Source organism: Fomitiporia mediterranea, assembly GCF_000271605.1.
Source record: "Fomitiporia mediterranea MF3/22 unplaced genomic scaffold FOMMEscaffold_3, whole genome shotgun sequence".
NCBI lineage: Eukaryota > Fungi > Basidiomycota > Agaricomycetes > Hymenochaetales > Hymenochaetaceae > Fomitiporia > Fomitiporia mediterranea.
This window is the reverse complement of record NW_006760388.1, coordinates 2054607-2068668: the sequence shown is the minus strand read 5'-3', so window position 1 is coordinate 2068668 and position 14062 is coordinate 2054607. Positions and strand designations below refer to the sequence as shown.

Genomic DNA, 14062 nt, shown 5'->3' with positions numbered 1-14062 from the left:
TGTGCTAAATGCCATAGAAATGATTTCTCCTAAGAAAAGTATGAAGCATACAGGTATATTGACATGGAAACGGATTGATAGGAGACAGAGTCAAAATAACAAATCTGAAACCAAATGTTAGCATTGATAATTTCACTCGGTCAACAATAAGTCCGCACAAATGGTATGCCCATGAAAGAAAGAGGGACCCTGGGGATTAATCAAGTAACAGTGACAATCTCGCCGTTTCCATCCCGGATAATCACCAGCTCACAATCCAGCTGCTCGTTATTATCCAAACACAACACGTTTGTCGGGTCCGTCGGGTCTAACTTGACACTTCGCACTTCCATGAATGAGCGGCCAAGGATGCAATCAAAGTGCGATTCCTCAGCGAGGTACACAGAATGCATTGTTTTCGTCTACAATGTCGTTTAGGAAAGAAGCAAGCAACTGCGAGGCAACTCGGCGAACGCACCTTGCCCACTGTAATAGGCCACTGCCCGATACTGAACGTAAGGGCTTATAAGGGAAAAGTTCATAAATATATCAGGACGGATAGACTTACTTGACAAGTCCTCCATAGCCATACAACCCTGGAGTGGCATCCTTAGGGATAAAGCCGTGTCTTTTCGCAAAAGCACGCGAGATGTACACGTGCGAGTACCCATTTTTCAGCAACATACGGACTATTTAAACCGTAAACATTTTGTCAGGGAATAGGATACATAAAGGGATGAGGCCTACCATTCTTAACCGGCCCAACACATCCCATTACAGTACGCACACCATTTTCGTTATGGAACTTTAAGAAATCTTTCTTATGCTGTGGAACACCATCGTGTTCTGTCATCACGCTGTGCGAACCTATGCTTTTCCCGGACTTCCCACTTCTAACGGACCTCGTACGAGAATTTGAAGCACGCGGGGGAGACAATGAAGGCTGTGGCTTGAATGCATAAAACGAAGGATTGCAATATGCTGGAGGTGTGGGCAACGGGTTAGAAGGATTGTGCAGGTATAGCGTGGGGGTGGTAGAGGCTGGTGTAGAGGATTCAGGCGACAGAGACTTCTGCCTCCAGGCCAAAATCGTATAATCTGATTCTGCACAGAGTCTGAGACATGAAACGCTTATGACAAGATGTGAAATCGGCTCACCGTCGTCGAGATTCCAAACATTGCCATTCCAATCGTATTTGACCCACCCTGATCCTACATGAGATGCATCCGCGACCTCGGGTGTGCTCCGAACTTTGCGATCTAGCTTGCCGAAGAGCGTTGTGAGATTATCTTCTGCAACTTTTGAGTGCAACGGTATGAGCCATTCTGTTGATCCTGAAATAACTAAACTGTCACGCACAAGAATGGATCACGGCAAATGAGCTGGATGGTGTGTGCACGTTGACAATAGGCGGTTGGTCGGTCGTGGTCATGATGAGCGTTGGTGGGCAAGGAGAACGAGGCGGTTGCAAAGTAGGAGGCTGACATTAGAATAGCTCGGGAGCGGGCGAGATCAACGATCGACGTCGATCCCGGATGATGTCAGAGTCATTGAATAAGTAAACTGTAACAATACTAACAACTAAACAAGCGGGTAAATACACATGATCTATTGGCCCTTTGTCCATGTATTCCAATCAAATCCTTTCTGTCTTGCTACAGGAGTGCCTTTTGCTTCCTCCCCTTTGCTAGACGGTCTCGTTTTACCGTCGCTTTTAGAGAAAGGCTTCTTCTGAAACTTGGACGTTTCCCCAGAGTCCTCTGATGTCGCAGCACCTATCGCCGCTGACCTTGGGTGTTTTCGTGTCTGATTCTCAAAACCTTCGAGTAAATTCATGTTACGGGGCTTTGAAGTGCCTCGGGCTGCCACGGCAGAGAAGCGTGCTGCAGGCTTAGAGGAAGGATTCCTCGTAGCCTTAAGGGTAGGATCCAACTTCAGACGGGGCGCATGATCGAATGCCGATCGTGGTGGTGGTTGAAGATTAGAAATGGGTCGTAACGTCGGCCTTTGTCTCTCCGGGCTATCATTTATGTTGCAAAGGGTAGAAGTCGGCGATGGTGGAGGAGATGGCCTCAGAGTAATGGTCTGGTTTCTTGGTGTTGACAGCGGTCTGTGGCGCTTCACCAACTGGGACCGTAACGCATGCATGGATAACTCCCGCTTTCTTTTAACTGATGCATTTGCCTCATTTGGTCGAGCTTTGCTATTATCCGATACAGTTCTGCTTACTGCGGCTTGTGACTGTGGGGTTATCGCATCTAGCCGAGACCATGCAGGAGGTACTCTAAACAGCGTTAAAGGGTTCGATATTCTGGAGCTCCACGGTAAGCTCGTTTGCAGCATGGGCGGACGGGGTTGATAAAATGTGTTGGCGGATACAGCAGCTGTTGGCCCACGTCTTCGTTCTACTCCTCGAGCTTGAGATCCCTATATGCCTGAGTTAGTGCCCATTCTCGAACGTTAATTCACTTAATTTTGTTACTTACAAGTAGAGCTTCTGTTAGTGGAACACTCGTTTCTACCCCCTCTTCATATTGCGCCAACGATGCCTGCAATGCCTAAGAAGCAGTCTAAGCTCAACTCTCCTTCAAACGAATCATTAGGTAGCTGCTTACCCTACGAAGATTTTCGTCTTCGTCTTCCGATTCTCGAGACGGGGAAGCGAAACCCTCATCTTCCGAACCACTGCTTTCGTCACAATAACCTAAATCGTTGCAGTAGCACTCTTCTTCCCCGTTGCAGATAAGGCAGCCCTCCCAGCCAGAATCCTCAGCCTCCCAGTCAAAATCCTCAGAATCCGTTCTTCTCTTCCAGCTATCCTCAAAGGCCTTTTTCCGGGCTTCCTTCTCCCGAAACTCGTCTGTACGGACATTACCAAAATAAAGTGACTCATTTGTTGAGCGCCCTATGGAACTTCCGTCTCGCAAAGGAGGCAGGACCACATAAGACTCGTGTTGACTTGTTACTAGAGTCATGCCAGGGCGGGAAGACGACTGATCGCTTCGCTTCACCACTGATGATAGTGGTTCGTCTTGTAGTGACAGTATGTACGGCGTTTCGTTCGGGAACATATTTTCGTGATTTTCCAAAAGATCACATATCGCGTCTGCCAAATGGTAGCAGAAGACACTGTCATAATCACTGTTGACGAGCTTGAACGGTTCCTTGACATTTTCTGCCCTGCAGCGCGTGTCACTCAAGTCTGGAATTTTCTCGTTTAAGTACGAGAATATATAATAAACGATGAATATACTGACCAACAGCAGTCAGCAACGGGAACTTCTGAAGGCAGTCAAATATACTACTGTCCACAGTCCAGCATGCACGCATTCGCAAAACGCGTAGAGCCCAAGGGCCGCGTTTCTCGCCGAATTCGTTGAACGTAAGTGTCCTTGAAAGCAACCGAATACCATGTGCTGTAATCGACATACAGTTGGAGACGTCAAGAGCCGCAAGGTTATGAAGGACTTTAAGCGAGAGAATGTTATCGTCGGTGAGCTGTCTGCTGTTTGCCAGGCAAAGAAGAGTAAGGAGTGTGAAGTCCGGCGACATTGGTATTTGGTTCAAGAGCGGCACATGAGGGTCAGAGAGTTGACATGGATAAAAATCAAGCTCATCCGGAGGATCCTTGTATATCTGTATTATCGTCGCCCATAATCGTGGATCGATATCCAGGAGGCTAAAATTAGGTGAACGCCATTTCGGAAGTACGGCACGTAAGACGGAATTTGTCCCTCCTTTCTTACGGTCGAAGTAAAGTCGCGTGGAGCCCAGCTGGTGCAGTTGTTCCGGATACCTGCTGAGTGCTCGTATACAAAACGAGGCGAGCCTCGGTACGCGTCTGAATCGCCGTGGTTTTTCCGGGTCATACGCGGTGTATTGTGGGATTGACTTGGTAGGAGGTGCTAAAGTGGTTTTGATGATGTTATTTCCCGCATCATCCGACTCCCTGATAGGTGTTGGGTTCCAAAGAATGATAGGAGCTGACATGTATGGCACTTGGATTCCGTGATGAAGTGTTTGAGCAAGATAGCAGACGTTATTCCTGTTGATCCTGTGGAAGCAAAAGTGGTGCACGTCGCGACGCGATGCGTCAAGTCACGTACTCGTTTACAGCCTTGACTTTCCGCATCCGAACCCTGAGTCTCACGGCTCTTTTTGGGACGACCCTGACTGGCCACTTACATAATACTTGTATGCTGGTTCACAGACCAAGAAGTTAGGAGGGGGGTTTGGGGGGGCTCTGCCCCCCCAATTAGGTTTAGGTTCAGTTTATGTTGTTAAGTTTAGGTGTTGAGTTGGGTGTTAGTTAGGCTTGGGGGAGGGGAATATATATTTTCTTAGGGAAATGACTTTATTTTGACTTAGTGAAATTCAAGTCGATTTGTGAGTGGCCAGTTGGAGCTAACCTAAAAAGAGCCGTGGGACTCAGGGTTCGGATGCGGAAACGACGCGACTACTCGTTTAGTCACACTGCTCTAAAGTCCAAATTTGTATTATTACAAAGGGTATCTGGACAATACAATTACAAATATCGAAGATAGTCTATTCCAAGGCTACGTCGAGCATGAATAATTGCGGTCAGCTCCTTAATACTTTCTTCCAAAATTACCACGTTATCCAATAATTGCGACAGGGTCACTCTCTTACTTCCTTCCTCCTGTTCTGGTGCACGGGTTAACCCGCTCGGCTCAGAGCGCTTTTCCTCACCCCATTGACCCGAAGAACCAAACACATCTTCTTCATCCATGTTGAAGGATCTCCTCTCTGATGGTGCCCAGGGACCTGAAGATGGTAACGGAGCAGGTAGGGGCTCTACACTGATGGCACTTGTCTTCTGGTAGTGCGATCCGAAAGGACTTGCTTCTATCGTCTTTCCCATCGACAATGGAGACGCACTAGCAGAATCTGATCGTGAAGGGGACATTGCCCGAGACTTGCTCTTCTTCGGTGTAAGGAAAGATGCCCAGCCGGTACGCGGCTTCGGCTTCGTTTTCTGGGGGGGCGTTGACTCGGCATTCATGTGGGTTGAACTTGGACTGCTTGCCATTCCTACCATATTGCTCGACAAGTCGAAAGAAAGACTTAAAGCATCCGTTAAATTTTCTGAGAAGACAAGCCCTTGCCTGCGTTCTGCGAGGAAAGAATCGAAGTGCGGCAGGAGCTCGCGGAACCGGTCGAGGTTCGACACTAGACCTTGTAGGATTGAAAGAACAACAGGCTGAGAAAGTGGTCCTGCGCCGTGAATCGGCATCGGCAGCTCATTTCTCTCCAGCCGCTCGTTCACACCGAAGTCTACTGACCGATCATCTCCGTCATCGGACAACTCCGGAAGGCTTGTTTCTTTCTTCAGAGGCTGAGAGCTACCGTCCGTGCCAAAAAGGAGCCATCCCTTCAAAGATCGCTCTGGGCAAGATGAGATAGCCGCCAGCATTCCAGTTAGAGCCACATTCTGTTCAGGGGTATTTGAATAAAAGTGTCGGAATGATTGTAGGACAAGTGATAGCACCGGGTCATTTACATCAAGAAGGTGCCTGGGGCTAATCTTGTCGGTGCTATCCAAGGTACAGGATGAACATGAATGATCAGATATTGAGACAATGGCATCACGTAAATAGTGATTATAGCCAGTGCTAAAAGCGCCCCTTCCGTGTGCTGGATCTATCCGAGCGACGAGTCCCAGATAAAGTCCAAGCTCTTGCTCGTGCATCGAATACGAAGTCTCAGGAACACGTGATTCCAGCTCTGGTTCAGAGAAGGATGCGTCTGGTCTTGGTGTCTGCTCAGCATCGGCACCAGGATACGAAAATACTTCTTCTTCATCTTCAGAAAGTACCTTCTGTTCTGGATGACTGGGCGATGATGACTCGATAGGATCATAAGAAAAAATGAATAACCTGTCGACTGACAAGTGGCAGTGATAGACCAATAAAGTCTGCATCAACTGCAAGGCTGTGGTCGCCGTCGCGTGCGATGTGGATCGCATGCCAGTGAGAAGAAGATCTTTTAACGTGAAGCGCCCAATTGACGTAAAGTATTCTGACTGCTTTCGCGCATCTGGAGCTTCCATCTCAAGGAGCATCATTGCGCTGCTCTTACGGCGCTTGGCTTTCTTGTCCCTCGTGCTTACGGGAGGAGCGGATTTTGCACTATCTAGAAGAAGCGTCGGTCGTGTACGGGGCCTGTGGCGCAAAGAGTCGTTATCATCCTCGGTTACGAGAAAGTCAATCAAGGTCTCCGCGAATTGCTGATCCTGAATAGTGCGAAACATGACGTCTATGTACGACATGACGGCGACCGCACTCCCGTCGGCGTCGGAACACTCGAGTATCGTTGGATACAAGACGTTTTCCAAGAAGATCCGGCGGACAGAGTCTAGGATGGACTGTACGATCGCCGAGCCAACAAACGAAGCGGGTTCGACATTCCCGTCATCATTGCTGCTAACGACATTTCGCCTCACCACGTCCTGCAGAAACTCCAACAATTTCACAAAGTGTTCCAATCGAGCCTTGAACTCGGGATTTGATGAATATTCCATTCCATTTGCCCGCGCCTTTTCCTGTGCGACTTCGAATTTTTCCCAATCTTCTTCTGACAGGCGCCCTGTTCCGCCAATGATCATTGTACTTTGCTGTGAGTGTGGGGGTCTGTGTTGCGGATCCATATGGATTTCGAGCTTCGAAGGCAGTAAAGAGTAGACGGCGCCTAATCCAGCCCCTAGAACTTCGCAAAAATCTCCATCTAGTATATATTCAGCAAGCGCCAGAGCCGCATCAGCCACAGGGTCTGATGCCGACGTCTGCTGCTGCTGGATAGACAAAGAGGATGGAGACGGTTTGACAATGTCACCGCCAATTCGATGCACGGGAACACCGGGAGACATTGCTACGTCCATCAAGAAAAGAAGGCCAGCACGCGCGAACTCGCCGATCTTCCCTTCTCTATGGACGAAGCGTAGCAAATAATTCAGCAATATGAATTCGTATTCTGGTTTCTTTGTTTGCGATGAAACAGGAGCGGAGGTTACTGTGGATTGCGATGGGGTCGGAGAGGCTGCACGCGGTGTTGAGATAGAAGCATCAGAGCCTACATTGCCAGTTGAATTTCCGTCGTTATCAGTAGATGTATCCGCGCCGTCGGCAGTCTCGTCGTCGTCATCCTCTTCCGGGACAGAAGCGAGTGTCTCGGCGTGGTACCAATGTTTGTCGTAAAAGAAAATCATGAGCAATTCCCGGAACGTTCGGATACGGCTGCAAAGCAGACACAGCAAATCTACCACTGAAATTAAGAAGAAACAAAGTTAATCTCATGAATGTGCTAATTTCAAATGCCAAAAACTTAACGCACGGTCCTCCTCGTATTCCGTTGGAGAGGCTCTCACAGCATTTCCAGCGGCACCCATTACCCGGTTCCTGCCATCGAGTTGCTCTTGTATATCGTCACCAACGCACGTTTTGAGGAGTCGCAGCACAGCTCGATGCACGACTGAATGCACCAGGAACTGTTCGTCTAGGAGAACAACCATGTTTTGTACAGTGCGAAGTACTTCGACCTGGATTCCTGACGGCCTGTCGGGCTCGCTCAATCGCACAAGTGTTCCCAGAACATCTGAAGGCGCATAGCCTCAGCGATAATGGGGTGTGAAATAATCAACCATGCGTACCATTCTTCAGTAAATATTCCATGCATGCGCCCGTCATTCTGAGGAAGATTAATGACGAGATAAATTAAGCTCGCTCAATGGCAATAACATGAGACGCAGCGCGAACCCTTCTTCCATTCGTGTAGATTCCCAAACCAACGAGTCCACCATCGTCTTCAAAGCTGCTGGGACTGCTGTTGCTCTGATCCCGCGAGCGAGCTGTCGCTCGTCGGGATGAGTGAGCGTGTCCTACCAACGAAACCATAATTCACTTAGTTCAACACAGCCATCTCGAAGATTAAAGCCACACACATAGATAATCGTCCAAGCTTTCTGATACTCTGCAGCGTGATTGTATATTTGCTTCGGCGGTGATTGTGGATTTGGTCGCAAGAATTTCGAGAAATAATCCATAAAGAAGTGATGAACGGAGCGTTGTGTGCGGAATAACCGGAATTGCGACCGGTAACGCCGCACGATGCAGCCTTGACTTTCCGCATCCGAACCCTGAGTCTCACGGCTCTTTTTGGGACAACCCTGACTGGCCACTTACATAATACTTGTATGCTGGTTCACAGACCAAGAAGTTAGGAGGGGGGTTTGGGGGGGCAGAGCCCCCCAATTAGGTTTAGGTTCAGTTTAGGTTGTTAAGTTTAGGTGTTGAGTTGGGTGTTAGTTAGGCTTGGGGGAGGGGAATATATATTTTCTTAGGGAAATGACTTTATTTTGACTTAGTGAAATTCAAGTCGATTTGTGAGTGGCCAGTTGGAGCTAACCTAAAAAGAGCCGTGGGACTCAGGGTTCGGATGCGGAAACGACGCGACTCGTACGATGTCACACGCGTTCCAAATAACTTCCAACCCGACCAAATAGTGCTTGCATATGAACGAATATCCATTGCACTCAAACAAAAACCATGAGAGTTACAAAGGAAAAAAATATTCAGAGAAAAATAGACAGAACATGCATGATTAAAAAATGCAACAGCACTATTCGATCGTCTTTGCAGGGGTAACTTGTAAATCCTGCTTTTTGCGCTCTAATACTTCAACCCATTTACTGGGGAACCACCCCTCACGACCATCCCGGGTTCGGCCTCTCCACCAGTCGGTAGCCACTTCCGTTCGCGGATCCACCTCCATCCCGGACGCAGGATCCAGTTTTCCCATGATCGCTACAATATCGTTTTCCTTTAAAGACAGCTCAACGGGACTTGCAGCAGAAAATGCGTATTTTGCACGAGCGAACGAAAGTTGAGAGGGATCAAGCGAAGCTCCGCCAGCCCCCTGTAACACCCCCTGTGGTGGCGCTCGCTGAGCAAGTACCTTGATAAGTCGATGCATCGCATACGGCACGCCGAGAATAGCGAGGAGGAAGATGATAATCGGCTTCTTAGATGCTTTAGGAGTGGGAGCGCCGGCGGCGCTGTGTACGGGCTTGCCGTCAACGAACGATCGGAACTCGTTTTGCATCGGATTGGAACTTCTCTTCCCACTCAGCAGATCTTTTAGCCAACGTAAAAGCCCGAAAAGCCCTAGTACGCTGCCGAGTGCATCGCGAAGGTGTGAGAACTGATCAACGACGCCGACCATGGCGAAGAAGGAGGAGTGTGTGGCCATGAAGGTAGACTCCAGCATCTGCGAAAGGCCTGTAAAGGTCTGCACGATTGAATGAAGAAGAGCGAATGTGTGCTGCGTAGTCGCTTCGAGCTGTTGCGTGAGTGAAGGATTATTGGGGTCCATAGGCATGCCGGGCATCCCGTAGCCTCCACCATACATGCCACCCATGCCATAACCCATGCCATTCATGCCGTATCCCATGCCCATCCCGCCGTACATTCCGCCTCCGTACATCCCTCCTCCATACATCCCTCCGCCGTAGCCGCCATACGGGGAGTAGCCTGACCCGAATCTGTTATAAGTTGATGACGTTGCAGCATAGGGTGAAGAATATGACTGTGGTGCGCTCGACAAGGTGGGAGGACGAGCCGGAGTGGAGGCACCGGTCGAATCATTGCCGGATGCAGTCTGCAATTGAGGGGCTGAAGATGCCGCCGTCGTAGATGAGGCGGTGGAGACCGATGGAGCAACAGACGCAGCGGCTGGCGTGCCGCGCTCCCAAGGTTTTGGAGGGGAGGCCGTGGTCATGGATTAACAGCACAGGCACACACGAATAGAAAGAATGGTCGTGCGGACGATGGCGTCGGCGCTTGAGACCTGGGACAGAGTGTCACGCCTCTGCACAAGGCAGCTGATTCCGGACACGCATGGGTGACAAAGCCGGGTTTGTATTATGTAAGCACAAAATTAGATCATCGCCAGAGATGGCAGTGCATGGCCACGATTGAGATTGACGTCAATGATCGCCATCACGCTGGAGTGATCGGCGAGTCTACGTCTAAAGGCAAGATGCTAAACGGCGATTTCATGCTTTGTGCACATATCTGCGATGCACGAACCATCACACAGAATCAGTCTATGGAAAGTCTCCCTCTTCCAGCCTATCGCAGCATTCCATGCGCGTCCAATAAAAATGCACGATCGAAGGGCTGGAAAACACGAGCCAGTAAAAAGATAGATTAAAGTGAGGGCATTACAGCTTTGATTCGTCGACGAGTGATTCCCGACTGTCGGAGATACCGAGCTGATCATGCACGAAGGGTCGTGTAATGAGGTCTCAGCGAGAAGTCCGCTAGACGACACAAGGCCGCCGCATTCTGTGCCCCCATTGGCTATCACTGGCATTGCTGCACGCGATTGGCGGACACAACCTTCATTATCCCATCCAAAGTAAGACAGCACGATGATCATCAGTCTCGCGATCTCAGCTCTCTCCTAACTTTTTTCTTTCTCTTTCTCAATTGTTATCCCATTCGTTCCCTGCTGCTTGATCGAGCTTCTGGATTGGGATCTGCAACAAGCCCCGAGGCTGTACTGCTAGACTCGGAGCTTGCTTTCAAGGGATACCTATGACCATGTCGAGAATAGGAAGTAATGAGAAGGGCCAGCGTCTAAATAATATTGGAGACCTCTATATCACAGGTGTTAAGAAGTCGCCGGGCTCGTCATAAGCCGTTGACAGCGTTTATCGCCAGTTCCGTAAGCATCCGGGTCTTGTCGGTATTGGTAATTTTTAATATTGCTGAGATCGCGAGATGGGCAAAACGTGTTACAATACGTCACAATATCGGGCTACACAGATAAATGCAAGTAATAATATCGCTTAGATTATAGATAATCGTCCAAGCGGTGCAAAAAAAAAAGATAATGGAAGGGGATAATTATGATGATACTCACGCCCGTACGTGATAATTAAGCTCGTACAAGAAACGGGTCGGGTCGCAATGACAGAGCAATTGTGAATACAAGACTATTAAAGTGTAAGGGATAACAGTTGATCACGAGAAGCAAAAAAATGTGTGTGAATGTCTAAGCCATAATTGTCTGATAAAGCATGGAAAGAAGTCCAAAATGTCTGTTCGGGGAAAGTGGGGTCCATTGCGAGCTATTGGCTCAATGTCATGGGGTAACGTAGAACTGACTAGCGTTGTAATTGACAGGATATGAGCCACCCTTGTCGGATGGCAAAGAGCCACTAACAGTCCCATCAACGGCTCCGCGGGCCGATCCAGGCGACGAGATGGTGAACAATTGGGTCGTCCCAGTAGTCGAATCAAAGTATGTGTTCTCCGGGTAGGTGACCGACGACGTTGACATACCAGTCGACGACCGTGGCGGTGTGAAATCGTGTGGTGACCGAGGCGGTGACACGGATGCACTTGGAACGACCGAGTATGCAAACGTGTCCATATCTGTCATTGCTTGTGGATAGAAAATGGGCATCAAAGCCGGTTCAATCGTTTCCGTCTTCTGAACAGCAGCAACGAATGGAGGCGAGCCAGATGATGAGCGGTGCGAGCTCGTGCCGTAAGAGAGATTCGACATCCAGCCATCGTCAGTAACGGCAGTGTTTGGCGCAGAATCGTGCAACGTGCCCGACGCGTGTGCGATCAGTAAAGGCGGTGGTGGATGGCGCAAGCGGCTTTCTGGAGTCGAGTTCGAGCTAGTGAATGGAGAAGGCCCCGAGGACGAGTCGTGTTGAGAAGGATTACTTCGACGAAGCTCGCCGTCTTCTCTTCTTAAAGTATCCGCGGTCAGTCGTTGTTCCCAGACCATCTTGAGTGTATGCTCGCGCTCGTCACTCTTCGAAAATGCCCACCGCATATCCCGAAGAGCTTGAAGGCACGTATTTAGTTCCTCTTCAGTCCCGGAGTCTCCCGCGAGCAGAACACCTGCAAGGAAGCAACCGTCGCGTACTAGTGATGCATCATATTCAAAGAACGAGCTACCAATATGCCTGCGGGCAATGTTGATTACAAGGTGTGCGAAATGTTGGCATTTGTTCTCAGCTAGTGAATGCAGTTGTGTGACCTGAGTCATTCTGGGGGATCGAATGACACTTCCGTCAGGGAAAACGGCGGTTTCACCGGATTTGCAGCAATCTACTAGACGTTGCTTCAGGGCCTCCCGAATGACATTGACTGCGATATTGATGAGTTAAGAGAACAAGACTTTGGTAAAGCGAACTAAACGTACAGCACTCAAATATTAAGATCTAGGTCGTTGCAACGCATCAGTCGGCCTAGTTGGTGTTGTAGAACAGAACTTTCAACGTACCTGCCATCCGTTCACGAACCTGTCCACTTCTTGTGGTTGGAGGAAATCTCCGGTTCCATGATGCCGCAATGCCTCAAGGTCATCCCAAGCACCGCTGAGTGATTCCCATGCATCATATAGGCTTGTTGCGTCAACTTCATTCGCCTGACGCGCCTTCGGCCCAGTCAGGGAAGCATGCACTTTCCGACAGATTCCTGAAAGGTGCAGGGGAATTCTCGCATAGCGAAGCGCAAATGCGAAGCTCAGGGCGGCCTGGGGTGCATGTGTATTGACGGGCGGAAGCGTTGCCTGGAAGGCGCTGAGGTCGTCTTCCGCTCTAAACAAGGGGATTTGAATTTCAGACATGGAAGCCATGTAAAGATTATGAAGGCATACAATAATAAGCGGCCTCCTCGGAGGCCAGTGGTGACACCTTCATGAACATGTGCATACCAAAAAATACGCGCCCGTACGACGGCGTCTACGTACTCGCCTTGACCGCTGTTGACGGAGGTTACGGATGCCAGACTGCACAAAGTATACACCTGGTTGATTGCCGCTTCGTACATGGCTAGTCTTTCCATTGGCGGCTGCACGTCTGAATAAAGCACCTAAGCCATAAGAAAGACGCGCAAACTACAATGTACTCACCCTCCGTCAGGGGCATAACGAGCAATAAGACGCGCACTCCATCCCCTATTGATGGGAAAGGAAGCGCAAATCGGTACAATCAGATAAATTTATCGAGGACAAGGAAGTTACTCACATGTAGGCTTCCTCAGCAGGCCGTGTGCGTCGATTAGTTGCAAGAGTTCTCGGACCATTAGATTAGTGCGTTCTTTCCTTACTCGCACGGCTTGGGCACCAGTGTGAGGTTCGGAGTCACCCGCCTCATTGACACCAAAGCTTGCTGCCCAAGCTGCAAGGACCATACAAAGTAATTGGCCTGTGTTACCCAGGGCGTTCGGATTGCCATTGTGTGCCTCGCACAACCGCCAGGAAAATTCGAGGGGGTCGATGATCGGGCCTGCATATGAGGACCAGGAACCGTTTCAGCGGGCGCCGGCCAAGGCTGAATGCAGATATTAAAACAAAAACGTACGTTGGGTGAGGAACGCTTGAAAGAACGAGGACGAAAGAAATTCAGGACGGAGCCTTGGAATTAAGCTTGATTGGGGTACGCCGGTAGCCAATGACATAAACCGTCGCTCATCATCAATGACAGGTTTGCCATACACAGCTCTAGGATAAATTCAGAATGCTATCAAATAGACGCGGGATTAAAATCGTACTCGACTTGCTGCAATCGGCGACCACGCCGTAAGAGTTTGACAGCTTTTACTTCCGCAAATTCGTCTCTAGATTAAAAATAACGGTGAGGATATGCCACGTATATAAAATCAGATGAGGATCATACACGCATCGGAGACCTCGCTCTTGACAGTTGGAACAGACCGAGTAACCCGCTGAGGGATTCGCGGCTTGAAGGTCTTTAAGATCACAGCGCACTCTAACGGCGCGGAAAGGAGTGATATAAATGAATGAATACGACAATAGACTTGATGGAACGGTTTGATTATCACACCTTCGCATCCGACAGGCTCCGCATGCACTAAACTGCTGTCTAGAAGACTTTGGATGAGAAGATGCCCGACGGGCCGATGCTGAAGTCGAATGAGTTGCGTGGTACAAAGGAATAGTGGAGTGGACACTAACGCCTTGTAGAGTCGGATTTGGAAGCCATGAAGAGTAAGGTGTATGTATGTATGTATGTATGTGTGC

At 49.3% G+C, this 14062-nt stretch overlaps 5 protein-coding genes across 5 annotated transcripts; all 5 read right to left on the bottom strand.

The window, feature by feature from the left end:
• Positions 1-39: 39 nt before the first annotated feature.
• Positions 40-1418, bottom strand: FOMMEDRAFT_166136 (uncharacterized protein). The gene is made up of 6 exons (XM_007263888.1): positions 1340-1418; positions 1138-1278; positions 727-1083; positions 548-668; positions 458-488; positions 40-401 (listed from the first exon to the last, which is right to left on the bottom strand). The coding sequence occupies exons 1-6, from the start codon at positions 1410-1412 to the stop codon at positions 201-203; spliced, it is 924 nt and encodes a 307-aa protein (XP_007263950.1). The 5' UTR covers positions 1413-1418; the 3' UTR covers positions 40-200.
• Positions 1419-1588: 170 nt separating this feature from the next.
• FOMMEDRAFT_166135 (uncharacterized protein) lies at positions 1589-4112 on the bottom strand (the record flags this gene model as incomplete). Its single annotated transcript, XM_007263887.1, has 5 exons — positions 1589-2407; positions 2467-2538; positions 2596-3182; positions 3238-4034; positions 4087-4112. 5 exons carry the CDS (start codon positions 4110-4112, stop codon positions 1589-1591), a joined length of 2301 nt encoding a protein of 766 aa, XP_007263949.1.
• Positions 4113-4494: 382 nt separating this feature from the next.
• Positions 4495-8055, bottom strand: FOMMEDRAFT_119098 (uncharacterized protein). Its single transcript, XM_007263886.1, has 5 exons — positions 7938-8055; positions 7753-7874; positions 7647-7684; positions 7331-7591; positions 4495-7261 (listed from the first exon to the last, which is right to left on the bottom strand). Exons 1-5 carry the CDS (start codon positions 8037-8039, stop codon positions 4506-4508), a joined length of 3279 nt encoding a protein of 1092 aa, XP_007263948.1. The 5' UTR covers positions 8040-8055; the 3' UTR covers positions 4495-4505.
• Positions 8056-8650: 595 nt separating this feature from the next.
• Positions 8651-9460, bottom strand: FOMMEDRAFT_61926 (uncharacterized protein; the record flags this gene model as incomplete). Its single annotated transcript, XM_007263885.1, has 1 exon — positions 8651-9460. A coding segment is annotated over one exon (810 nt), but the record flags the coding sequence as incomplete, so codon positions are not given.
• Positions 9461-10889: 1429 nt separating this feature from the next.
• FOMMEDRAFT_104051 (uncharacterized protein) lies at positions 10890-14044 on the bottom strand. Its single transcript, XM_007263884.1, has 11 exons — positions 13997-14044; positions 13866-13944; positions 13698-13790; positions 13573-13638; positions 13383-13522; positions 13047-13307; positions 12932-12976; positions 12677-12878; positions 12302-12617; positions 12221-12239; positions 10890-12165 (listed from the first exon to the last, which is right to left on the bottom strand). The coding sequence occupies exons 1-11, from the start codon at positions 14022-14024 to the stop codon at positions 11144-11146; spliced, it is 2271 nt and encodes a 756-aa protein (XP_007263946.1). The 5' UTR covers positions 14025-14044; the 3' UTR covers positions 10890-11143.
• Between the last annotated feature and the right edge of the window lie 18 nt (positions 14045-14062).

Excerpts from the sequence above, each read along its gene's own strand:
- FOMMEDRAFT_166136 (XM_007263888.1), bottom strand. The coding sequence starts at position 1,412 with ATGACCACGACCGACCAACCGCCTATTGTCAACGTGCACACACCATCC. Across the intron at positions 1,084-1,137 it reads TGTTTGGAATCTCGACGACG|AATCAGATTATACGATTTTG; the intron begins GTGAGCCGATTT and ends GACTCTGTGCAG. Across the intron at positions 669-726 it reads TGTTGGGCCGGTTAAGAATG|TCCGTATGTTGCTGAAAAAT; the intron begins GTAGGCCTCATC and ends CGGTTTAAATAG.
- FOMMEDRAFT_119098 (XM_007263886.1), bottom strand. The coding sequence starts at position 8,039 with ATGGATTATTTCTCGAAATTCTTGCGACCAAATCCACAATCACCGCCG. Across the intron at positions 7,875-7,937 it reads AAGCTTGGACGATTATCTAT|GACACGCTCACTCATCCCGA; the intron begins GTGTGTGGCTTT and ends TTTCGTTGGTAG. Across the intron at positions 7,685-7,752 it reads TCTACACGAATGGAAGAAGG|AATGACGGGCGCATGCATGG; the intron begins GTTCGCGCTGCG and ends AATCTTCCTCAG.
- FOMMEDRAFT_104051 (XM_007263884.1), bottom strand. The coding sequence starts at position 14,024 with ATGGCTTCCAAATCCGACTCTACAAGGC. Across the intron at positions 13,523-13,572 it reads CGCCGATTGCAGCAAGTCGA|AGCTGTGTATGGCAAACCTG; the intron begins GTACGATTTTAA and ends AATTTATCCTAG. Across the intron at positions 12,618-12,676 it reads CGAGGAGGCCGCTTATTATT|AGCGGAAGACGACCTCAGCG; the intron begins GTATGCCTTCAT and ends CCCCTTGTTTAG.